Here is a 24,248-nt window from a genome sequence, read left to right on the forward strand (position 1 = left end):
GCAGGGGTTGTAATTGGACATGCTTGGAACAGGGGAGGAGCTTAGTCTTGGGGGCACCTCGAGATTCTGGGGGGCCAGGGGGCTAGGCCTCTGAAAGACTCAGAGACTGAGCCTCCTTTGGAAAGCTTGGTGGGAACGACTACTATTTTCATGACGCTTCCATAACGAGAGTATGGCGGACCAGGGGACGCAAGACATCCAGAGCAAAGCAGTGGGTAGACACTCAACCGGTAAGGTAAGGTAGGGAGACATAGAAGTACCGGCGTCGACAGCGACTTTGACAAGTCCCTTGCACCGTACCTGCTCCCCGGAATTCCCCCTGGGAAAGTATAAGATACAAGAACCAGCTTTCCGGAATTTCGCCCGCAACTAGCGCATCTCTTGAGTCGAACTGAGACACGACAATTGGAATGGGGAGACAAAGATCTCTTTGCTCACATTTTCCATTGAAAGAGAGAGAAATACCTAGACAGATCGCCGGGTTGTGGGGGTGCAACTGGGACACCAGGACACTTTTGGGTGAAAAGCCTTTGACCCGCTCGATTCTTCGAGCCATCTTTGTGTGACCGTGTGAATCCGCAGGATTCTTCTTGGCCAAAACATCATTTCATCCAGAAACGTTAGAGGCGTTGAGAGACATATGTCTCTACGCCTACGCCATTTTTCTTGTCTCGAACGGGAGTGGTCCGCTCAGGGGAACACAAGGCTTACCTAAGGTAAGGAATCTTGGACAATTGCCGGTATTACGAGTCCCCGAGATCTGGATTGCTTTGGTCGACGTGCCGCGTTTGTCAAATTGCGATGCATTTCAGACGCCAAGTCTTCCGGTCCTAGACTTGCCTCACTTTCTTTTTTTCCAAATGCATTGCAGAAAGTATGCAGGAATGACCTACGCATCTGCGGGTGTCGGCGGGAAGGATGCGCAAAAGAAAAAGTTCCTCGGGACTATGCGAGCTGATGCAAGCCAGAGACTCGCCGGCCTCATTTTCGTCCTTGTTGGCATATTTAGATCACCACCAGAAGTTCTATCAGACAAATTCCAAGTTCCCAAATCTTCAAACTCATAAAAAGGCAAAGTTTGGTGAGTCTGCCATCTACACCGAGACTCTCGAGAAGCAACTTCCAAAAACAACGCACGACATACCTGCATCGCAGCATTGCCTCATCACGTGGAGGGCACAGAGGGCATAAATGCTACGGCCGAGACCGCAAAAACCGCCAGAAGCGGAGCCAAAATGCCCTCGAGATATCGAAAATATGCACGACATACTTGCATTGCAGCGTCTCGCCATCACGTGTATGTGGTCGCAGAATGGGCCTCGCCTCTGTGCCAATGTTTGCCGTTTCGGGTAGTCAAGGTGAAGGGGCTGAGACGAATCATTCGTGAGGGCCTCACCGAGAGTTGATCTTGCGACCTGGGGGTGTTTTCCCAGGAAGACAGGCACTATTTCTCAAAAGGGAAATAACAACGCTGGACCCCCTCATCTTGGGCGAAGCTTCATGTTCTCTGTATGTCAGTTGCCGAGGTCATGTTTCCGTTGGCCCATGTAGTGATCTCTGCTTCGTTGGCAGCGTAATTTTGGCGCCAAATACGCTGGACGATATGAGTACGATGAATCGAATGTGAGAAAGCGGCTAGAAACTGCCCTTTCTCTCTCCGTATGTCTGTATAAATACGCCAGCCAAAACGGCTGATGAGACAATTCGCCGCTGCTCTGTTCTTCATATCACCACGACTCATATTGCTGGTCTATTAGGCTCCCGAGTAATATTTCATGAAGAACACGAATAGAGGGCTGGAGAAAGAAAGTAAAGAATAAGATTTCTTGGTGGTGATGGCGGCTTAAACCGGAACTTGTGTTTGAAATGGCAGATCACTAATCTCGAGGCCAATTCCCCCTTGAGAGCCTCAAACGTACCAACCATGACCTAAGCCCGACGATATGATACCATGACGGTAAGGTAATTCAAAAACGGGCTGGCCGATTGAGGATTTTATAGCGCCCAGAGTGCGGACGAACATTCAGAAACCAACGAGTGATCGCAGGATGTGGCGATGACGGGCCAAACTCGAAGATCGATAAATCACCTCTCTGACCATACCGAACAGGACTACCATACAAATCCATATGTTGACTCGAAAATCTGGCGGTGCTACGTACCATGAGACCATCAGGAGTCAATGGCGCCTTTGAAATTGATGGGCTTATATCGTCCGGCCTCCAGGAGATGGAGGAATTATCATAAGCGCAAGAGGTTCACTAGAGTATTAACATATGGCACAACCTTGAACAGCAGGACGTATTGATGAGAGAAGCCTTTATATTTAATGGCAGCCAGCCAAGCATTCCCTCCCATCATCTGTACATTACATTCGGCCTCACCCTCATCTCCTCCGGCACCTCCTCCAGCCCATCCATCGGCCGAAGCAGCACATCCGACCCGCTCGCAACAATACAATACCTCTCCCGCAGCGCGCTCGTATCCTCCAAGATGCTCGACGGCATCTTGTCGTCCCCGGGTGGCGGGCTCCGCATCGCCAGCGCCAACAGCTCCGGCGTCGACTCCCAGCTCTTGCTCGTGACGCCCACGACAAGACTCCACGCCATGAACGCCACCGCGACGGCACAGTAAACGAACAAACCCACCATGGAATATCTGACGGTATCGTCCCCGGCAGAGTACGCGAACCCCTTCATCTCGCCCCGGAAATGCAGCCTCTGCGCCGCGGCCCGCACGGCTTCCGGCACGTCGAACGCTGTGCCAGACTCGGGGAACCCAAACTGCGTCTTGCGCGGGAAGAAGTTGCGCCACCAGGCGCTGTCGGCGTCCTTTAGAGTGATGATGGGTTTCGCGGCGGGCGCGGTGCGAGACATACCGTTGGCGAGCATAGCGTTGACGAGCGTCTCGACGTGGCCGACGGTCCAAGGCAGGCCTAGCGGAGAGTCGACGAGCCGTGCGGAGGCGGCGAGGCGCTGGAAGACGGTGGTGCCCTCGATGTCGACGGCCGCGTTGGTCAGGTTCGCAAAGGAGGTCTCGATGAGGACTTTGCGGCTGCCGGGTTTCCAGGTCACGGGGAAGGGCCAGCCGTCTGTCCAGACGTGGTTATCTATGTTGATCCAGGTGTTGGCGCCGATCCATTCTGCGTCTGTGAGGCATCCGTAGACGGCGATTCCTCCTTGGCGTGGGAGGGAGATGATAGCGCCGATGGAGACGTTGGCGGCTAGGTCTCCTTTGGGATCAATGTCGAAGAAGGACAGCTGGGGGGTCGTTCCGTTGAGGGTTGTCCATAAAGCTTGCGTTGCCGGGTTCTCTAGGGCCATGATATCGGTGTTATTGGTGAGAGAGGCCTCGTTCCGAACTTCTGGAAAGTTGACAGGACGACGACGATCACCGGACGTGGTGTTGTTGCCATCGACCATGGTAACGCGACATCGAGTCTCCATAGACGCGAGCTCCTGGAACGTCGAGTACCGATAGTCCGACCCGCGGTAATACTTCTTCTCCTTTTGATCCATCAACGTAAGGGCATCCTGCCAGAGCATCGTAGTCGCTGCCAACGTGGCACCCGTCACACGATGCGGCAGCGTCATGCGAGACTCGGCCCACCCGCGCGGCACACCGGGTTCGCGAACGGACATTGACAACTGCAGAATCGATTCCGGCGTGGCGAGCGGGAAGAGCGCCGGGATGCGGATGTACGACCCCTTTGTGACGTTGAGAATGGCCTGGTACGGGAGGTAACTCACGAGGTGCGTCAACGAGTCCCAGCCGGCTGACGGGCAGTCGAGGTTGCCGGCCCTCTCGCACACGTCGCCGGCTACCGTATCCGCCGCCGTCAGCGTCCGGGGAAAGATGTCGGCGCCGGCTTTATCAATGTACACCCACGACCCGCCCATCATCCACCAGTCGTTCAAGGGCGTCAGGACGGTGGCTGTCGCGGGCGCCACGACGACGGCTAGGACGCAGCACATGACGAGGAAGGAGACAAAAAAGACCTTTTTCCAGACGGTCGAGAAGCGGCCCCGCAGCATGGCCGTCATCTCGTCGGACCAGAGGAACTCGGGCGAGCTGAAGCTGTTCCCTGCAAAGAAAGCCGCCAGCGGTGTCCCTTGGCTGAGCGTCACCTCGCGACGGACGAAGGTGAAGATCATGGTGGTGAGGGAGCCGATGATCATGATCTCGAGGAACTTGGCGGCGAATTGGATCAGCAGGTTGGCCGACTTGTCCCACTCCCGGTTCGGCGTGAGGTCCGCGCCGATCCAGTACTCGTGGTAGATGAGGTGGCTCATGATGGCGGTGGCGATCAGGGGCGGGACGTGGACCATGATGGCGAGGAGGGCCATGGGCCGGTTCTTGAAGATGACGACCTTTGTTTGGTTGCGGATCGAGTCGCGGACGTTGTAGAATAGACGATAGAGGGAGTGGAAGCTCCATGCCTTGAGCGTGTTTTGGAGGACAGCTCTGAAGCTGAACTTGCCTTCATACACTTCGTAGGGAGTCGTTTGGTCGTTGAGTCTAGCCGACAGGTCAGCACTTACAGCCTGGCTTGTGGTATTTGTGCCCCAGCTTGAGGTCTAGTTCTGTTTCATGGGCAACTGGGATTATAATCACCTTTCTGTATCCTTGAAATCATGAGTGTCATTTTGGTCTAGGAAATTTCCTCGACGTCCTGGCGGGCCGCCATCTTGTGGATGCAGAAGAGGGACGAGAGGCTCTCCCCTTTCACCAGTCAAACGAACTTCAGTCATTGTAAGGTCCTCCCTTTTCGACGGGCATCACTCGACAGTGATATCTCACCCAGGATACACATCGCACCCGGAAACTTGAATACATTTATCAGTTGTTCTCCTACACCACAGCATTCTCAGCTCACAACAAAAGGGAACTTTGACTGCGGCCAACAGGGGCATGATGCAACATTAGAGGACAGGGTGCTGGCCAGGCACCAAGATAAAGTTCTCCAAGCCCGGCTCCGGTGAAGCGCTTAAGCCGTGGCATCAACCATCTCATTGGATGTTGAATTCGAGATCCGCTTTCGGGAACGACCTGAAGCTGTCATATTGCGATGCCGCTCATGCGTGTCAGACTGTAGAATCCTTCCGCTGAACACCCAACCTCTTTTACGTCCTTTGGGCACAGGGACGGCAAGGCTGAGGAGCCATATCCCTGTGTGGGTGATTAGTTCGGAGGATGCTGACAGTCCAGGTCCATTGCATACGTGCGTAATTCCGACTTCTCTGAGTTTGTCATTCCGAGAACATCAGGTCATCAGCCAACGTCAGTTCGAACGAAGGTGTGAGCTGGGCTCTCAGCGCCTAAGGGATAAGCTTATTGTACCGCAGGCGCAGGGGCCCGCCTTGGGCCCGGCAGCCCGCAAGATCTCGCTGAGGTAATCAGTACCTATCGAAACCCCCACGTCCTGAGAGTAGTGCCTGCGACCCTGCTCGACCAACCCCAGGTGGCCCAGATCTGTAGATGCTCGGCGCGTGGTCATCGACTTCTCCACACCACCTGAGTGGACGATAGCGATCCGGTGAACGCGGCGCATGATTGCTTGTCTCTCTTCTACTCGTTCCCCAACGTCAACAACGTCCCTTTGAGTCGCCCTGTTTACACGTGCGACCTCGTGATACCTCGAACGGTTCAAGAGCCCCAGGGAGCTGTGCGACTCGGTCATTATTCGACTAACCCACACGAGCCGGCGCATTCGGGATTCTGTTCGACCGGGAGGACGGATACCGACGGGAAATCTAAACGACGACCATACACGCCCTTAGCTTCGGTCACTCCCTCTACGCGGGCTGTCCTACTGACAACGTACTGCATTCTTCCCACCTGTAATTCAGGCAACGTATCCGTAATCGACTCTCCGGACCTCGACGGAATTGACTCTCGAGCTGAGGCAGATCGCCATCTTTCACCACCAACCTACACCCACCGACGGCGAGACAGATAACACAAGATGGAGCGCATCAGGGAACTGCTAGGCAAGCACCACAAGCCGGATCGGCAAGAGTACGAGCCTCTCGCCGAGGAGGGCCGGGAATTCGACGGCTCCACGCTGGAGGAAGACCCGGAGGAGGTGCCGTTCTCGTGGACCGAGTACATTATGTTCGCCTGGCTGGGCATGGCGATGCTATGGGCCTGGTACGTCGACATTCGCTCTCCCATCACCAACACCCTTGTCCCCCAATGGGCAAAAGCAACGATGGCTAACACAACTCTCTCTATACAGGAACATGTTCCTCGCAGCAGCCCCCTACTTCCAAGTCCGCTTCCAATCCGACGTCTGGATATCCCAAAACTTTCAATCCGCCATCCTCACCGTCTCGACCCTCACGAACCTCACCGCCATGCTCATCCTCACGAACATCCAATACGCCGCCTCCTACCCCTTCCGCATCAACCTCGCCCTCCTCCTCAACTGCGTAATCTTCTCCTTCCTGACGGCCTCCACCTCCTTCGCCCTCGACGTCTCACCCGGCGCCTACCTCGCCTTCATTCTCCTCATGGTCGCTTCCAGCTCCTGGGCCACAGGGCTCATCCAAAACGGCGCCTTCGCCTTCGCCGCCTCCTTTGGTCGGCCCGAGTACATGCAGGCCTTGATGGCGGGGCAAGGTGTAGCCGGCGTCCTCCCGCCCATCGCGCAGGTCATCACCGTCCTCGTCGTCCCCGAAAAGGACACCACGAACTCCACCACGACCGCCCAAGACGACATCAAGTCCTCGTCCTCCTCGGCGTTCGTCTACTTCCTCGCCGCCGTCGCCGTCTCCGTTTCCGCCCTGCTGGCTTTTATCCCCCTCGTCCGCCGCCACAACCGCATCATCGAAGCCCGCATGGTCAACACCCTCGCCGAGTCCCTCACCTCGGTCGAAGAAGCCGAGCGCGCCGCCCGCAAGGTCGTCTCCCCGCTCACCTTGCTCCGCAAGCTCCACTGGCTCGCCGGTGCCATCTTCATGTGTTTTTCGGTCGCCATGTTCTTCCCCGTCTTCACGGGCAAGATCCTATCCGTCCGCTACCCAGGCGACGAAAAGTCCCCCGCAGGCATCCTATTCCGCCCGGCCGCTTTTATTCCTCTTGCCTTCTTCGCCTGGAACCTCGGCGACCTCTCCGGCCGCATGGCCACTATCCTCCCCTTTTCCCTACGCCACCGGCCCGCGGCCCTCTTCGGCGTCAGCCTCGCCCGCATCGGCTTCCTCCCGCTTTACTTACTGTGTAACATCGGCGGCCGCGGCGCCGTCGTCAGCAGCGACTTCTTCTACCTGGTGGTCGTGCAGTTCTTCTTCGGGCTGACCAACGGTTGGCTCGGCTCGAGCTGCATGATGGCCGCGGGCGAGTGGGTCGAGGACGGCGAGCGCGAGGCCACGGGCGGGTTCATGGGCTTGTGCCTCGTTGCTGGGTTGACGACGGGTAGTCTTTTGAGCTTTACTGCTGGTGGTATTTGAGTAATGGGTATATTGGTTAATTTGCATGTGTACGGCGTAATGGGAGATGTGCATAATTTCTATCTCAATTTGGCATACTTTTGAATTGGTCTTTGGATGGCGTTTGAGCATACGGGGTAGGAGGACGTGGGTATGATAACTGTCATAAAGACGGTCAATAATAGTTGACCCTAAAGACACGCATTATTCAATCCATTATTGATTCAATCGGAAGACAACGCAATTGAAGATTGTATGGATGATTGTCGGACGTGGTGTCGTGGTGTTCCAAAAATTACATTACGCTTTGTTTTGCTACAAATACACTACTACTGTACAGCCGCTTTGACTTCGACGTCCTTTAGGCCTGGAGTGCGCAGTTCACCATCTTTCCGCGTCCGGTGTACCAGCCCTCGTCGATCAACGCGCGCTCTTTCTCCTGCCACTCTTGAAACTTCCAGGACACGTTCTTCTTGTCGAGATCGGCAAGTTTGGCCTCAAACGAGTCCGCAACCACAATCTCCTGTGAGCCCTTCTTCTCGAGGCGGTATCGCATGTAGAGGGAGCAGTCTCGCAACGTCATGGCGATACTAAACTCCTCGTCGTTTTTGTTCGCGTTCAGGGGCCCGCGGGGATCCTTTTGGGTCTGGTGCCTTTTCAATAAGGTGAGGATGGGCGTCTTCTTCAGCAGTTCGTACAGGATAGAGGCGTGCTTGTTGTCTCCGGCGCTGCTGTACTGAAACAAGCTGGAGATAACCTTTTGACGCACATCCTCCCTGCCCTTCGGTGTCTCTCTCTCGGGGTCCAACCAGAGGGGACACGGATAGTACCGCGGGTTGCTACCGGCGTCCTTGCTGTCTTTGAACTTCTTGGCCGCGAGTGCGCAGCAGCGACAAGTGTTGGCGTCTCTCGGCGCGGATGGCGACTGGGCGAGCCATTTTGGCTTAAATTCGACTACGCGCTCGTCGGCGCTCCGCGCGCGCATGCTCTCGATCAGGCAGGCCCTATCTGTTTCCATGATCTTGGTGTTTTCGAACTTGGCGGGCCGCTTTTTGGCTCCCGCCGGAGCTTTGTTCAGCGCATCCAGGACGTTCTGCATGTGCTTCATGGCGTCTTTTGGGAGAAATGCATATTTCATGTCGGTTAGTATATCCGCGCGGTAGGTGAAGAGAGGAGCAATGGTGTCCCAGAAATAAGACCACTGCTCTTCTGGCGGATAGAATGGTTTGTCGCCACCTTTGGGTTGCTTTGGTACTCTCAAGAGGTATTCTAAAAGCAGCATTAGTAGTAGTTCAGGATGGGGCATGTAAGAGATATGTGAAACCCACTTGTTAATAAGTCTTCCTCGGTCCTGTCTTTGTCATCCTGCCGCGCAAACTTGGTATATAGAAACGGGATGAATAGAACGTTGGCAGCACCTTCACCGACATAAATGGCGTGTGTCCAGGGGCTAACATGAACATTTTCGTCCGATACTAGCACTCCCATATTGAAGACCTTGCCCGATGCTGGGCTATGCTCCCTGGGGACATCTTTGGACGATATCTCTGCAACCGCCTTCACACTGAGCTTGGTATTGATCGATGTGGGAGGGATCAATAGTTTGGCCATGACGAGGAAAGCGGAATGAAGCGAGACTTGTGTGTTGGAGATTGGAGGCCTAGTGTTGGCAACGAGTGTAGACTCTTTGATACGGACGAGGGGCTGAAGATTGGCGAGCTGCGAGAGCCTGCTATTGAGATAGCGAGTGGCTGGATCGAGGCGAATAGTAGGTAGGTAAGGCGTCCAGATGGCTTCACAAGGCGACCGTATTAAGCGATGATGTCTGTGTGAAAAGAGAAGAGACTCTCATGGCGAGTTGCAAAGAGGTAAGGAAGGCGGTACGGTAGTCTGGAAGGAATGTGTCTTTTTTCCCAGCTGAACTAAGGTAAGAACCAATGGCCTACCTGCCGCAACTGGTGGCAGCAGCAAGTGGTCTAGCAAAGCGCAGTTTCCCAAGGTTGGCGGTGGTGACTTGGAGGTGTCTCACGCCAACAACCCTCCCGTCTTTCTCTCTCTGTCTCTCGCTCCCGCTTCTCCGCTCTTGCCTGATCTGGCTCGGTGCCTTTGCAGGAACAATACACCTCACGGGTGAGTAAACGCTTGAAAACACGTGAGACTGGTCGGAAGGTAGTTTCCAAAGAGAGGACGGAACCGGAGCGCTGCGAGTAAGGTAAGGTAGGTAGTCTACGTCGTCAGCCGACTCGTGGTTGTCTGATCTAAGGTAGCGTTGCCAGAGTCGAGTATCGAATGAGCGCGCAACCGTTGCCTGCCCACGTTCCTATGGTTCCCCTTGGTTAGAAGATGGATTTCCGATGAGGGAGCGATTGCGACGAGGCTCCATTTGGTTGCTTGTGCTCTGTGCTACAACGGCCCTCCCTTTTGTGTGATTTTTTGCACCTTTGTTGTGTCCTCTGGAAGCCAGCGGTATCCCGGGATGACGACAGACTTTCCGCTTCGGGTGTGGAGCAGAAAAGTTGGCTGATTTGGCGCTGGCTGCTGGGTAAGCTTGTGAGTTCCTACTTTTCGTTGACACTATTGGCAACAACGTAACGGTAGCAGACGGACACGACAGGCAACTTCCCTGGGGCGGGAGAGGCTGACGGGGTGGCCAATATGACTCCTCCCACAAGTTACAGCAAGTCGCGACTCATCTGTCATATCTGATTCTGGACCTTTTGGCGAGAGCGTTGGACAGGAAGCTACCACAGGCACCGCAGGGTATGTACTGTGTTACATAAGTTTTTACCCCGGAATCTTGTGAGAGGTTGATTTTCTTCTTCAATGTGCGGTTGTAGAGATGGAACCCAGGATTCCAGAGGACCCAGATGTCTTAGCAGGAACTCCTCATCCAATGCTTGCGATGACTGGCACGGCGCGCGCGTCAAACCCACATGCTTGACGTGAGTGCGGCTATCGAGCTAAAGCCCCCCATGCTGATCCAATGCAGCCAGAGGGGAAAAAGAAAGAGGGCACGATTGGGTGCAGCATTGGCGACGCGCGATTCTTCGGCCGGACTGAGCCGGAGCACGACCGAAGATTGGCCTATACAGCGCGTGAATGGACGGGCAGGTTCGCGGCTTGCCCGCTTCGTGTCAGCGCCTACCCCGCCCGGCGGGACATCTTTGGATACCTTGCACGTACTTACCTAAGGCACTCCCTAGACTCCCAGAGTAGCACGAAGTAGGTAGGTACGTAGTAGGCTGGACTTCGGAGGCTCAGAAAGCCTAGGGCGCATTGCGTCGTTTTCTTCCTTGCTGGCGTCGCCCGTTGGCTCCTTTCCCCCGAAGAGCGGGGCATTGCGGAGAAGCGTTCAATGACCTGGGACTGAAGGAATGATGGGTCCAAGGTCCGCGGAGAGAAGGAGGGGAAAGTTCGAGGAGAACGAGACATTGGACGGGAGACACGCGATGGCAGACTCCAGAGTCCAGAGAATGGAAGTAAACCTGATAATTAGAAGCAGTCAAGAAAGAATAGGGTAAGATCAGTCATGGCAGGGATGGGGGCACTGACCGGCAAATCGGACAGGATGTTGGACCCGAGAGCGATTCGAGCGCCGCGATGATATGATCTTCTGCCCAGTCAACCCTGCTCAGCCCGGCCCGGCGACAAGACTTTGTATCCGGATTGTTCGTGTCTCTCTGCAAACCGAGGGGCATCACTGTGGATGCTGATATGACGGATTCCCTTGTCGCATGGCTCCAGATGGATTGAATAAGACCATGTCATCTTGTTTGCCAAATCCAGCCTTCAGGCATGGGCAAGCTCCCAAAAGGGACAGGCAGAAGAAGCAGGCCCTGCATTTCTGGCAATTATCAGAATACCTGGCTGTCAGGTTATGCTTTTCGCATTAGAGTATCCTGATGTCGGACCACATCCAGCACCTGTCTTTCGATATCGTCCCATGTTTGCTGACAAGCCAGCTCGTGATCGGCCCCCGGGCAGCAACGGACCAACAGCCAGAGAGCAAAAAGACGCAATGGCACCTTGGAAGCGGGCTTTCCACCCCGACTAGGGCGGGATCCAAAGGGCTGAAGTGTCGGCCAGCCCAGATCTTGCTGAAGAGTTCTTTGGGATACTCGATTTGATTCGATTCCCCAGATGGTTCGCCGCGCTTGTGGAAACGAGGGTACAACTCTAAATCGTCCACCGTCTTTTGGTTCCGGTGCCTTGGTGCAGGCTTCGTCTGGCGCATCTCTTGATGTTCAAGGTGGTCATTCGTGTTACCGGTACCGTACCTCGGGACTTTCGATAGCATTCGGTATCCGTAAGCTAGGTACCTTGCGCGGCCGATGGAATTGGAGGTCCTCGAGTGACTCGCATAACCGCTAATCTGCGAACCTCCGGCTCTGTTGCAACTTCACAAGCAAATATGCAAATGAACCAACCAGGCCAGCGGCACTAGGTACATCCGGCGCATAGCATATCATATCATTAGCCGTTGATGGTGCCCAGCGTGGCAGTGAATGTGAATCTCCAGTGTGTCCACGCAGAAGCAGGGTGAGGTTGCAGCGAACTCTGGAGTCTTGACTCTTGGGTCCTGCACTGAGAGGGTGGACCCACCGTTTCCCTTCCCACTCCAGGTCCTGGGTTCTGAGTCCTTCCTCCTTTTTCAACGGGAGCCGGCCGTGGCTTGGGGCGCCCGTCACGCTGCAGGCCGTTGCAGTGGAAAACTGGAGTCCTCTCGGTGGGAGGAACTGGAGGTAAGGTAGGTACCTCCTGGACGGAATACTTCGAGGTAGAGGGTAGGTACCAAAGGTAATGCCCACCCGACCCTTCCAAAGCTGGGACGCGCTCAAGTGGACGCTCACACGCTCCTGCCTCTTGGTGGCCCCGCCCAGTGACCCTTTCCCGCACCACACGCGACACTCGCAGGAGCCAGCCCCAGCAAAGGGGAGTCGCATCTGTCACAGCACCTGGTCATCCACCCAGTCAGAACACAGCCAAAGCAAAACAGCAGAAAGAAAAAAAAAAAAAAACAGCCGGCACAATTTTTTGCAAAAATTCGCGCTAATGCTGCATCGGCACCGCACGCACCACTTAGCTCCGAGTATTCCCTCTGCTTCCCGAACAGCGAAAGAAGGAGAAGGAGATAGGCACCTTGCCTAGGCACTCCGTACATACAACCAGCGTCATTCGCTGGAAAACGCACGCCTCCCACGCACCGCACTCTACCTACCTCCATTTCCTCTCTACCACACAAACAAGCACCACGAGCTTGATCTTCATCCCGACACCTCCCACCCTCATTATCCCTCCGCCTTCTCCCCAGACCATCCAACTCTCTCTTCCCCGGACTATATCATCTAATTGCACCTGCTCCTCAACGAGTCCGTTCTACTATTTGTACTGCCTTCGAACCCGATATCGACGCAAACCTTTCGTCATTGATCCCGAAGCACCGTACCTGACATCACCAACTCATCCGTCTCTCCCTATCGACCCTCGGCCGACCGGCCTGCATCACCTTGCTCTTCGATGGTTGGCCGCAGCTAAAGCCATTTCAACATGGCCTTCAACTTCAACTGGTCGCCTCTCACGGCCGACGCAGAGTTCTACCAGCGCGCACGAGAGCTGCTCACGACCGCCCTGAACAAGAACCCGAAGCCTCCGATTATCGTCGATGACATCCTCGTTACCGAGTTCAACTTGGGCTCCGTGCCCCCGGAATTGGAAATATTAGAGATTGGCGACATTGCCGAGGACCGATTTCGCGGTATATTCAAAATGTGCTATTCGGGCGACGCCTTCTTGACCTTGAAAACGAGGGTTCAGGTATGCTGCTTTTTTTTTTCGTTCCCTCTATTCCGCAGGTACCTCCCTGCACGCAAACTCCAGAGGCGAAGCTCGGGTTCGCAGCCGCCGCCGCAACAAGCTCGCCAATGCCTGCACCACGACATCACATTCACGAGTTCGGAATAATTCCCGTTCCAGTCGTTATCGCAGTGCGCCAGATCAATTCTGCGTCGCGAACATGACTCCCATACCAGCGTCTGGAATGCCCTGGGGGCCCCCATCGGAAAGCCGAGACAGCACCCAGTGATGCTTTCCCCCCGAAAACATCATCATTTCACCAACCACAATCATTTCTAGTTTTTCAGATGCTTCCCGCTATCGTTACCCCATTCACCCTGGCGTTTGTTTTTCCCTCACCAAACATTTCTTTCCTACCCGTGTGCTTGCATTGAAGTCGAAATTACCTGGCCGGGATCCGCGTCCCATGTTACTACCTTCGGCTGCCCCCCAAAATGCACGTGCGTCATAGCAATGCTAATATATCAACAAATAGGCAAATCCAATGAACACCTACCTGTCGTCCAAGCCGGGGTTCACATCGCCGCAGCCACTGGCCGCCGCATCGGGTCTTACAATTCCGCTGTCAATAACGCTCTCTGAGATCAAGCTTTCAGCCTTCATTATCCTAGTCTTCTCACGGCAAAAGGGGTTGACCCTGGTCTTCCGCAATGACCCGCTCGAGTCGCTCAAGGTCTCCTCGACCTTTGACTCGATCCCATTCGTGCGCGATTATCTACAGCGCACTATCGAGTCCCAATTAAGAAATTTGATGATGGACGAGCTCCCCGCCATTATCCACCGGCTTTCTTTGCGCTTGTGGTGTCCCGATGCTCTGCCAAAGGAGGAAGAGGCACCCAAGGAGGATGAGGAAGAAGCTGAAGTTGATCCCTTGGCGAGCCCTCCTCTGGATCCCGTTGATGCGAATGGAAATCTTCTCGACGCCAATGAGGTTTCCTCATTATCTCTCGAAGGCGGCCCGGAAGTCCAGTCGCTCTTCTCCCAGAAGAACCTCTTGAGACTAGCTGCGCTGAACGACTCCCACCGCACATTCTCTCTGTTCACCCCGGGCATTCGTGATGTCGTGTTCCGTGCCTGGACAGGACCTGCGGTGTCCGAGCCGACTAGCACCCCACCGACAGCAACGCCTAGCTTGTCCAAGACCAACTCCTTCCATGGAACGTCTACCACGTACACTTTCTCCGATACTGGCAGCGCCGCTCATGGCCACCTTCCGTCCAGACCGTCAATGGTGAGCCTCAGCTCGGCCACTACTGGTCTGTCCTTGGGTGCCGGTATCCGGTCAAAGTCGTACGCTGGTCGCAAGAAGAAGACAAGAGTGGTCAACCTCCGACGCTCAAAGAGTCAAGTTGGCGAGACTCCCGAGGGCAGCGAGACTTATTCAGAAATGGCATCCGACTCTGCGTCTGTCGCCGGTCCCTCAACTGAGCCTCTCATGACCAGTTCCATCGCTGAAGACATCGAGGAGGAGGAAGCGTTGGCGAATCTGGCAGAATCGACCCCTAGCAAGGTTCGCTTCGGCCCTCTGGAGAGAACGCGGCTGCCCTCTCGACCTCCTTTGCAGCCGGAGTTTTACACGGCGCCCCAGGATGGTGCTAGTGTGCCTATCAAACTGGACACCGCGTGCGAGTCCGAACCCGCCGTTACGCCCCAAGCCCAAAACGAGAAGGCCGCCGCGGAGAAGCCGCGCCAGGGCGTGCCATCCGAGCCGTCATCTGTATATGAGCAGGCTTGGATCATGAAGATGGCTGGCGAAATCGCTCGTCGCGTTTACGATGAGAAGAGCCGCCACCCCAACCTCTGGGACGAGCGGGAAGACGTCCCGCCCCCGGCCTACGAAGCATCAACTTAAATCACCTGTTTACCACAGGTGATTGTACAAATTGTGCAAAATCACCATACATCCACTTTGCTGGACTGCATCTCCTTTCCATCTGTTCCATCACTTCCTCCTCGCATGGCGTTAGGGGAAACTCCTCAACTTTTTGGTTTTGTTTTTTTAACCATGGACGACAATGGTACATCCATTTGTCCATTTTGCTATTAGTGTTAATGTGTACATATCACATGGCGTTGAAAGGGAAACAAAGGGGGATACCGGGTATCATACAAAAAAGAATGGGAATGGATCAGAGAGAAACGGCCTCACTCTGATTACATATTTGGATTCTCGGGTTGGGATGAAGACAGAGGCCAACCAACCACGCTAGTTTACACGATGACGCCACGACCGAACAGTTGATTTTCCCTTTTTTACGAGAAAAAAAGGGCGGCTGTTTTACCTCGGAGTCATAAAAGTCATCGGTATACTACACCACCCCAAATAGCTCGCCAACGAGGCGGGCTGATTTATACAGAACACATCACAACCATCACAACTTTTTTTTTCCTTTGTCATTTCAGAAATATCGTATCGCGAATCATCCCCACCGAACACCTCGATGGATCGGATGGGTAGAGCTGGTGTGTACAACAACACATGGGAAAGAAGGGAATTGGGCTTGCTTGGAAATCGCCCATCACAGATTTTGATTGATTGAAAGAGGAGGAACGCCGTTGATGGAAGACGGAAATATCGTGGATATCCATTTTTTGTGTCACTTGCGATCAAAATTACTATTTCAGGCACTGGCTCACAAGACGAGTTTCACGGCGCTTAGACGCATGTCAATTTTAGGCATGTCTGAAGAAATCAAAAAACTCCCATCTTCTATGCATTTCGTTGTTCACACCGCTTTAACTTGCATGTGAGGTATAACTTTTTGTTCACCGCCGGACCGTGCTTTTATCGCTCGTTTTTGTAACTCCACAGTCGAAGCAAGGCTCCCTGCCATCTGCGCTGTCATGAAAATATGTATGTATGGATGCCTGGTGCTAGCCTTGCTGTCAGAGATAGCCCTGTCCACCGTCCGGCCCACCAGTCGGACCCTCGTCCTTTGACCTCTTCTTCTCGGGCAGTTCTGCTTCCGGTGATGCTTTCCGCTTTCCCACCTGTACGCCGGGCGGCGCCGGAGGAGGACTCAGTATCGTAGACTGACTCGAAGTATCGTCCGACATCTGTACATCTGGCTCGTCCCTGCTCGTCTGAGAATGCATCGACATCGTGTCTGCGATTGCGTCGACCCTTGTCGGTGGGGCAGGCTCTTGAACTTGGCTACCGCAGTTGTACATCTCTTCGAGGCTACTGTTCGGTACCAGTCGACACTGGGAGCGCGCCGACGCGGAGTAGTTTGAGTGGAAGAGACAATATGTTTGTCCTAGTCCGGTGTCTGACGTGCCAATCCCAGGACCATGGTTGACCTCCACATGAGGGTTTGTCGAGCCCGCGACGCCAGCCGCTAACGCCTGCGTTGGCCTATTCCGATAATCATTCTCATCTCGATGCCATCTCGGGGCTCCAGGAGGCTCTGCTGGCCACTGCTGTTCGCCATCGGTCATGGCGGTATCCATGTTGTTGTTACGCCTGGGGCTTGGTGTTCTAAAGCGTGGTTCCTGTTGATGGCGGATGGGCGAGCTGCCACAGTCCATCTCATCGTCTTCCGTATCATCGCCGCCGCCTCGCAGCCTGGGTTGATCTCGATACATTGCGCAAAAGTAATCCTGCTTGGACCGAGTTCGCAAGAGTAATGCAACCGATATCAATAAGAATGCCAGACGCAGAGTCAGCACCGTGTCGTTAGACGGTTGGTAGGCTCTGTGCTCCTAGACACGCTGGCTAATGAGCTCCAACTCTGCCTTGACGCGTTTGAGCCTCTCCTCGTCCTTGGACAAGGCAAGTAGATGGGACGCGACAGCCACCTTACGAGCAGGTCTTCTAGCTGCTACACTGGGCGGTTCCTAACCGGCCGTAGCAGCAGCAGCGTTCTCTGCTTTTAGCGCAGCCAGCTGGGCCTCCTTCTCCTTGAGAATCTCCAGCTGCTGCTTGGCCATTCCCTTGGCCGTGGTCTCGGCCTCCTTGAGCTTCTTGACCTCGATCTGCTCTGTCTCGAGACTGAACGGCTGGCCAGGCTTGTTGACGGCGGGCAGCAGTGCGCTGCGCTCCCACGCCACCTGGACGTTTGATGTCTTCTCTGGCAAGGCCGGGATCGGTTTGTTCTTGCCTTTGCCTCCTTTGCCAACTGTGTGGCCCTTGGGATGAGCACCGGAGGTGAGCACTTCGTAAAAGGCTTCGTACGGCTCGTTGAAAAGCTGTTCGTCGTAGGCCCAAGCGCGGATCTCGCCGTCGTTCTGTCGCAGCATCTGCTCCTTCTCGGCGTCGGTCCGTCCGTATGGGTGAAGACGCAGGTTGTGGTACAGCGTCTGAGGTTTCTCTCCCGACTCGGTCGCGTAGTAGATCTTGATGGTGATTTCAAACTCTCCCCATCCGGTTTCTTGGATAAGGAACGGTTTGCCCGGTTCGCCGTCGATCACTGAGTGGTGGTTTAGCAAGCGCATGATTGCGCCAGGACTCGGTGCAAGGGCAACTTACTGCGAACGTGGTTAGGAATGGACTCGTGTAGCTTGAACTGCACTCTCCGAATCCAGTACGTGATGTCGATATCGTCGATGGCCTTGACAAAGACCTCCCATGAATGGGTGTGATCTGCCGGTACGCCTTCCGGCTTGGGGTTGGATTCGGGGTCGAAGGGTCGGGCGGTCGTGCCGTAAATGAAGGGTCGTTTAATCTGTGTACCCTTTACGCGTTTGCCGAGGCTGCTGGGCGGCGCCATATTGATGGGTTAGATAAGTGTTGCTCGGGTGATGCGATGCGTTCTGGTCAATGCCCAATGAGAGTGCCTGAGTAAGTTTGTGAGGATGTAGTGGGGAGATTTGGGTGTTGTCGAAAATGGACCGCAAGCTAAGACGGCAAGAAAATGGTAAGAAAATGGTTCCTGGCGTCGACAGCCTTACGCCAAAGTTTGAAGTGGGGCATCCAGTAAACCAGCCAACAATGACCGTCTCTCTCGGGTCAGCCCCTGCCGAAGAGACCCTTTGCGCCGTGCCTACTCCGTACGTTACCTTCAAGGACTTAATGTTCCTTGCACTGCGTGATTGCCCGCAAAGTTCCCAGGTATTCTTACCTCGATCACCTCAGTGTTAAATCCAGGAAGCAGCGGTCTATAAGTCTTTAAACATTGCTATCGAGGGTCGATCTCCTTGTGTGAAGGGTAACGAAGCGAGCACCACTCAATGGTGACAGGAACACAGAATGATTCGACCTTTATAATCTTGTAGTACTTTGAATTTTCTGTGATTTATTTCGACTGCTTCTTGGATTACGAAGTCATCTCCGATCTCTGGAGCCTCTTCTAGTTTGGGCAGTATCAAGGTAGGTAAGGTAAGGTAAGGTAAGCTGGAAACAGTGGAAGGTGCAGCCACCATCGCGCACATCGAATCTCGAGCCAATGGGGAGCTTGGGGGAAGAACTGCCCCTCCAACCCCTGTAGCTAGCTGCAACTCTTTAGTTGGTGCAGCACCTGCAGCACCTCAGCCTGCATCATAGGGAAGGACCCCTGACAGGTTTTAACTGGGGAGCTGGGTAGCTGGGGCAGCTTCCGGACGGGTGATGATTTCATGACTTTTTTGAGCTTTCCATCCGCGTCCGGAACGGCATCGAACCACCTTCGGAAGAAATCTGGCAATCACCTAGCGCCGAACCCGGTCGGCATTTCAATTTGACTCCATCACCGTCGATCCGGCTCACTCTCTCCTTTCGTCTCACTGCACTTTGTCACCTCCAATTAGTGCTGGTTCTCATCTAATTGGTTGCCTGGGTCACTCTCATCTCATACATCGTCCCGTTCATTTCATTCAGTCACACTCTCATCATGTCAACCTCAGCCGTAGCGAAGAAGCTCGTAGTGTGCGGCGGCAACGGCTTCCTCGGGTCAAGAATCTGCAAGTATGCCGTCGCCAGGGGCTGGGACGTCACATCCATCAGGTACTCATCCTCCTCGTGAACCAATCTCATGTTTCTCCCTTCATCCCCGCTAACACGTCCTCCCCACAGCCGCTCAGGCGAGCCCAAATGGTCCGCCGTGACCTCATCACCATCCCCTCCCCAATGGTCACACAAAGTCTCCTGGGAGCGCGCCGACATGCTCAGCCCAGTAACCTACGCGCCCCTCCTCAAGGGCGCCGACTTCGTCGTCCACAGCATGGGCATCCTCCTCGAAGCAGACTACAAGGGCGTCGTCTCGGGCCAGGAGTCCCCCGTCTCGGGCCTGCAAAAGGCCTTCGCCCCCGTCAAAGACCGCGGCGTCGACCCCCTAAAGACCTCCGCCGAGCCGGGCGGCGGCCCCGGGGCGGACCTCAAGCCGCCCAACCCGAAGGACCAGTTCTCCTACGAGGTCATGAACCGCGATAGCGCCATCGCCCTGGCCAAGCAGGCCAACGCTGAGGATGCAAAGGCCTTTGTCTACGTCTCTGCCGCTGGCGGGGCGCCCGTCCTCCCCGCGCGGTACATCACCACCAAGCGCGAGGCCGAGAGCACCATCGCCAGCGAGTTCCCGCGGATGAGGGGCATCTTCCCGAGGCCGCCCTTCATGTACGACAGTTCGAGGAAGTTCACGCTGCCCCTGGCCGCCATGACGGGCGCCGGTGCCCTGTTCAACAGACTGACCGGTGGCGTGTTGAGCGGATTCATGGGCGCGAGCGGCGTGAAGCCTCTGCCGGTCGAGACCGTCGCGGAAGCAGTGGTGGAAGCACTTGATGACATTAAGGTTCAGGGCCCGATTGAGGTTCCCGAGCTTGAGGAGTTGGCAACCAAGGGCTGGAGGAAAACGATGCTCTGATGTATTGAGAAGATTGTATTTGTAATATGCCATAGACTGTACCATCCTCCAATGCGAAGCCTTGAAATGGATTGAAAAGCCATCCTCCAACCTTGATCTCTAGAGCAGATCAAGTAGACTTTACCTCTGTCCTCGTAAGCCAAACCCAAGGTATCAATTAACCCGCAAGACGAAAAAAAGAGTTCACCACCGGTGTGGCTACATCTCTTGGTGCTCATGCTGGGATTCGAACTCGGGTACTCGCTAAGCCTGTCGTCGAGTAGGCTGGTTGGCGTATAGATTGTTGACCATTAACCACTCCCCCACCCAGCCAGTTTGACCTGGCCCGTCGACCTAGACGGGTGCCTGCTGGCTGGTGACGGGAATGGATTTGAGGGGGGGTATAAGGGCTTCCCTCTGTGTTATTCGGGTGTATATTCTGGCAACGGGGAAAGGCGATCGGATGAAAGTTGGAAGGAACGTACGGTTAGCACCGTTACTCTTTAGATTCCTAGCCGGACTATGCAGGTACATTAAACAGGTCTCTGAACGCAAGAGCATCCCAATTTATCCCAAACGCCAGCGCTTAAATCATGGTTCCTCGCTCAAAGCTGTCCCTAATCTCCGCAGTATACTTATTGTAGAAGCGCGCCAGCTTCTGGTTGAACTGCTTGTTCTTCTCGTTGATGTACGTCACGTCACCGTCGTCGCCGTTCTGTGCCATGCGGTCCTTTCTCTTCTTGAGTCTGTTCGCCTCCGCCCTCCTAAGGTCTTCCACCAGCCGATCCACTGCCGCCTTGTCCGGCTTATTCTGTGCGAATGTGGTTGAGTCGGCTGTCGAGTAGAAAGACCCGTCCTTATCCACCGCGATGAGCTCACCATCCTCGGTCTCAACAATATCGAGGCCGCCCGAAGCAGCGGCGCGCTCGATAGCCGCCATCTTGTCCTTTTCGTACTTTTCCATGTCGGGGGCAATATTCCTCAGCTGGCGCTTGTACACCTTGTTGCTTTCGGCAGTGTAATCTTGGAATGCGTTGTTGTCGCGGTGCGCCTCCTTCTTCTTCACATGTTTATCCCACTTCTCGCTCTCGTCAATCGTCCAGTCCCAGGCGCGCTTCCGCTCAAAGTCGCCACCAGCGTCCTCAATGTCGGCCTTGAGTAGCTTCTGCGAAGCGACGGCCTGCTTGCGGTGGATCGCCGTCAGCTGGCTGGGGTCTGATGCGAGACGTTGTGATTCGAGCGTCGCCTCTTTCAAATTCTGGTCGGACGAGTTCTTAGCGCGGGCTTTGAGGGCCTTGAAGCGCGCCAAACGGTCCTGTGATTTTGCCGCGGCATCTTCCGCCGTGGGCTGTGGTGGTGCTGCTGCGGTTTCTGCTGTCGCGGATGCGGTTTTCGTGATCGTGCTAGGTTCCGTTGCTTTGGTCTCTTCAGGCGCGACAGATTTTGCTGGCGCTGCAGTATTGGCTTCCTCCTTGGCGGCGGTACCCATATTCGTCTTTCTCTTCTTGGAAGGAGGCATTCTGGATGTGTTGCGAATCGTCTAAGGTGTTGCCGGTCGCAAGATGTGTAGATGTGGGTTGTTCAGGAATCGCGATGTATGATTTTGGTGGTTGTATGGTGATGTGAAGTAAAGTGACGAAGAAGTGGGATCTCATTGGGGGACGATAATGGATGTTCAAGTGCGACTCGACCGACGTTTCTCCGATAGGTACCGCCGCCACAGTCTGGGTGCCTTATCGATCCGTGTGGCTGATGGGTATGGCCTATGTGGCTGAAGGTCGGAAGAATAGATCGACCCACCACCGCTCCCCCGCAGGATCCATACGGGTAACGGACTCCTGCAAGAAACACCCGTGGCTGTGCGGCCGGGTCATCCCTGTCGTTGCCCCAACACCCCTGCGCCGAGAGTGCCCTTGCATCTCGTTACCTTGACGCGCCCCCTCTCAGTATGCGGCTCCCCAGGATCAGACGACTTTTCTGAGCAACGCTCGCGTGTCCGTGAATAGCCTCTGAAGGTGACCGAAGCTTATCGAAGACTAATTCGCCATACACCTCAGTCATGCGGCCACTGAGAGCCGCAGGCGTCTCTCGCAGAAGTGCAACTGCTTGCTTGCACACTACGGCGCCATCGCTGGCTCGGCTACAACGGCCGCGTGTTCACGAAAAGAAGAGGCCGGCAGAGCCGCTAGTCCCATACTCATGGCGGCCCTTCGAGGTGCCAGAGGTGGTTCTCGACCTGGACAGCTGGGACAACCCAATCGCACGGCCATACGATAAAGATGAGATGCAGACTCAGAGGAAGAAATGGGAGCAGAACTCCATTGTCGACGCCACGTGGCAACGGATCAAGCACTTTGAGTATGAACGCCAGCGTGACAGCGAAAAATTTGCCAAGGTCAGCGTCAGCCATCCTTGGTATCAGCACTGGCAGGTCACAGATCTCGACATCATGACGGCCGCTCTGAAAGGCGACTCGCGAGTCGGTCCGCAAACCCAGATTCGCCTAACGGAGGAAAAACCACATCAGAATGATGCTTGGTGTGATCTGAAGTCGGTTGCTTCGAAGAACGCAATTCCATTGACCTCGCTTCGAGACGATAAGAACTTCTTGAGCTGGTTGCTCCAACGAAGGCCCACCACGGCTTCTTTACCACTAAAGCGCCAACGGGAAACTCGAGCATTTATTCGACGACTGGAAGATCTCCAGAGCCTTCAGCGCTACCTGCAGTTTCTACTTCAGCATGGGGAGAAGGGATTTCAGCTCATTCACAACGCGGATCGGGATATTGCTTTTGTGTTATCTCGGCTCCTCACCAAGCCACCCAGGTTACGGCCCTTCATCGACCTCCTTCCCTTTATTAACAGCATCTTTGCTCTCCAGAGACAGCATGGTCTACCTGTTAGTCCTGATCTCTGTGGTATCTGTCTGATCATCTCGGCCAAGGCGTTTCAGCTACCGGCAGTATCGAGATATCTCAAGCTTGGGCTGAAAGAGGGTCACTGGGTTGGTGAGGGCTCATCTGCTTCTGATGTCAAGACTGCGGTCAAGGCGCTTATTCGATGCTGGGACAACAGAAGGCGCTTCCCAGATGTGGACCGTTCTGGAGACATAGTTCGCCGTCTACTCGGAGAGGGTTTGGGGGAGGACAGCGCTGCTTCCTTCAAGGTCGTTGCGCATCACCATCCGGAGGACGAAGGGTTGAAGGAACAGTTGGCGGAGTTGTTACATCGCGTTGCTTCCGACCCAAAATACCCTTCGTCTATGAATAGGACACCTCATGTCTTGGCGGAACAAAATTAGGGCTACCTGAAGGAAGCAGGTCCCAAAGTAATGGATGTATGCTGTACAAACATTGAGTGGGCTGAGAGAAGTCAGACCAACATCGAGGTTGGGAAGCGGTGGAGATATATATCAATCCCCGCAAATTTCAACTTCAATTACTCAACTTCATTGCTGTGCTGCATAACACCCCACGTGGGCCAAGACGCGTACCTTTTACGTCTGGTTTGCACAATGACTTGCTCATCGTATGCCAGCACCTCTACTCTCACATGATGCCTAGCTAACATACGAATCCGCAAGCCTCCTTTGACAGCGCCTCTCCCCATTCAGCCCTGTCATGCCTGCATGCGAACGCGGACTCAAATGCCATGTGGCTTGCTGAAGTTTCCAACCCAGAGGAGACTAGTCTCGAGCAAGCTGAGCCAAGTCCCGCTAATCCTGCCATTCCATTGGGTCTACAGTCCAAGTCAGGACAAGCCAAGCTCAAGCGCTTCCCTATTCCGTCCAACTGCACATAACATCCTGCGCCGTGTTCGTGTCAAGCTGGTGCTGCCACTCTCCATTGTCTCCGATACGCTACATTTCGCTATGCTTCTGCATCAATTTTCTAGCAGATGATGGATCAGTGCTGTATGTCAGCAGGAGCCATGGTGTTCTTCTGTAAATCCGGCGTGCCGGGCATCCACTGGCTCACCATAGTTGATACCTGTAAGCTGTCTCCGTCTCGCCAAGGGTAAAGGTTGCTAACAATTTCAACACAGGATAGCACGCTCTAAGTGGTATTTCTAACTTTCGTGTTTTACAAACCATGAAAATACAACCAAAACAAGAGGCGAGCCCACCAAAAGAACCACCTTGGGGTTACCGCAAAGCCCCGTAAACTCACGCATGATCTGCTCTACCTCTGGATTGAACTTCAGCAGGAGACCAGAG

At 54.6% G+C, this 24,248-nt stretch overlaps 11 protein-coding genes across 11 annotated transcripts; 5 read left to right on the plus strand and 6 right to left on the minus strand.

Moving 5' to 3' along the window:
- Positions 1-2,357: 2,357 nt before the first annotated feature.
- On the minus strand, positions 2,358-5,551 carry CCOS01_15384 (uncharacterized protein; the record flags this gene model as incomplete). Its single annotated transcript, XM_060463523.1, has 2 exons — positions 2,358-4,518; positions 5,457-5,551. The coding sequence occupies 2 exons, from the start codon at positions 5,549-5,551 to the stop codon at positions 2,358-2,360; spliced, it is 2,256 nt and encodes a 751-aa protein (XP_060306126.1).
- A 414-nt stretch (positions 5,552-5,965) lies between these two features.
- On the plus strand, positions 5,966-7,448 carry CCOS01_15385 (nucleoside transporter; the record flags this gene model as incomplete). Its single annotated transcript, XM_060463524.1, has 2 exons — positions 5,966-6,150; positions 6,239-7,448. The coding sequence occupies 2 exons, from the start codon at positions 5,966-5,968 to the stop codon at positions 7,446-7,448; spliced, it is 1,395 nt and encodes a 464-aa protein (XP_060306127.1).
- Positions 7,449-7,788: 340 nt separating this feature from the next.
- CCOS01_15386 (inositol-pentakisphosphate 2-kinase) lies at positions 7,789-9,251 on the minus strand (the record flags this gene model as incomplete). The annotated part of the gene is made up of 2 exons (XM_060463525.1): positions 7,789-8,696; positions 8,756-9,251. Coding segments are annotated over 2 exons (1,404 nt in total), but the record flags the coding sequence as incomplete, so codon positions are not given.
- A 1,528-nt stretch (positions 9,252-10,779) lies between these two features.
- On the minus strand, positions 10,780-11,125 carry CCOS01_15387 (uncharacterized protein; the record flags this gene model as incomplete). The annotated part of the gene is made up of 2 exons (XM_060463526.1): positions 10,780-10,912; positions 10,980-11,125. The coding sequence occupies 2 exons, from the start codon at positions 11,123-11,125 to the stop codon at positions 10,780-10,782; spliced, it is 279 nt and encodes a 92-aa protein (XP_060306129.1).
- Positions 11,126-11,316: 191 nt separating this feature from the next.
- Positions 11,317-11,661, minus strand: CCOS01_15388 (uncharacterized protein; the record flags this gene model as incomplete). Its single annotated transcript, XM_060463527.1, has 1 exon — positions 11,317-11,661. One exon carries the CDS (start codon positions 11,659-11,661, stop codon positions 11,317-11,319), a length of 345 nt encoding a protein of 114 aa, XP_060306130.1.
- A 1,313-nt stretch (positions 11,662-12,974) lies between these two features.
- Positions 12,975-15,132, plus strand: CCOS01_15389 (mitochondrial distribution and morphology protein 34; the record flags this gene model as incomplete). The annotated part of the gene is made up of 2 exons (XM_060463528.1): positions 12,975-13,241; positions 13,756-15,132. 2 exons carry the CDS (start codon positions 12,975-12,977, stop codon positions 15,130-15,132), a joined length of 1,644 nt encoding a protein of 547 aa, XP_060306131.1.
- Positions 15,133-16,166: 1,034 nt separating this feature from the next.
- Positions 16,167-17,989, minus strand: CCOS01_15390 (YEATS family protein; the record flags this gene model as incomplete). The annotated part of the gene is made up of 3 exons (XM_060463529.1): positions 16,167-16,855; positions 17,123-17,689; positions 17,749-17,989. 3 exons carry the CDS (start codon positions 17,987-17,989, stop codon positions 16,167-16,169), a joined length of 1,497 nt encoding a protein of 498 aa, XP_060306132.1.
- Positions 17,990-19,087: 1,098 nt separating this feature from the next.
- On the plus strand, positions 19,088-20,053 carry CCOS01_15391 (NAD dependent epimerase/dehydratase; the record flags this gene model as incomplete). Its single annotated transcript, XM_060463530.1, has 2 exons — positions 19,088-19,200; positions 19,270-20,053. 2 exons carry the CDS (start codon positions 19,088-19,090, stop codon positions 20,051-20,053), a joined length of 897 nt encoding a protein of 298 aa, XP_060306133.1.
- A 565-nt stretch (positions 20,054-20,618) lies between these two features.
- CCOS01_15392 (SYF2 splicing factor) lies at positions 20,619-21,551 on the minus strand (the record flags this gene model as incomplete). The annotated part of the gene is made up of 1 exon (XM_060463531.1): positions 20,619-21,551. The coding sequence occupies one exon, from the start codon at positions 21,549-21,551 to the stop codon at positions 20,619-20,621; it is 933 nt and encodes a 310-aa protein (XP_060306134.1).
- Positions 21,552-22,091: 540 nt separating this feature from the next.
- CCOS01_15393 (uncharacterized protein) lies at positions 22,092-23,333 on the plus strand (the record flags this gene model as incomplete). Its single annotated transcript, XM_060463532.1, has 1 exon — positions 22,092-23,333. The coding sequence occupies one exon, from the start codon at positions 22,092-22,094 to the stop codon at positions 23,331-23,333; it is 1,242 nt and encodes a 413-aa protein (XP_060306135.1).
- Positions 23,334-23,683: 350 nt separating this feature from the next.
- Positions 23,684-23,833, plus strand: CCOS01_15394 (uncharacterized protein; the record flags this gene model as incomplete). Its single annotated transcript, XM_060463533.1, has 1 exon — positions 23,684-23,833. The coding sequence occupies one exon, from the start codon at positions 23,684-23,686 to the stop codon at positions 23,831-23,833; it is 150 nt and encodes a 49-aa protein (XP_060306136.1).
- Between the last annotated feature and the right edge of the window lie 415 nt (positions 23,834-24,248).

The sequence above is a fragment of the Colletotrichum costaricense genome (assembly GCF_030867565.1).
Source record: "Colletotrichum costaricense strain IMI 309622 chromosome Unknown Scaffold_23.1, whole genome shotgun sequence".
In the NCBI taxonomy this organism is placed as follows: Eukaryota; Fungi; Ascomycota; class Sordariomycetes; order Glomerellales; family Glomerellaceae; genus Colletotrichum; species Colletotrichum costaricense.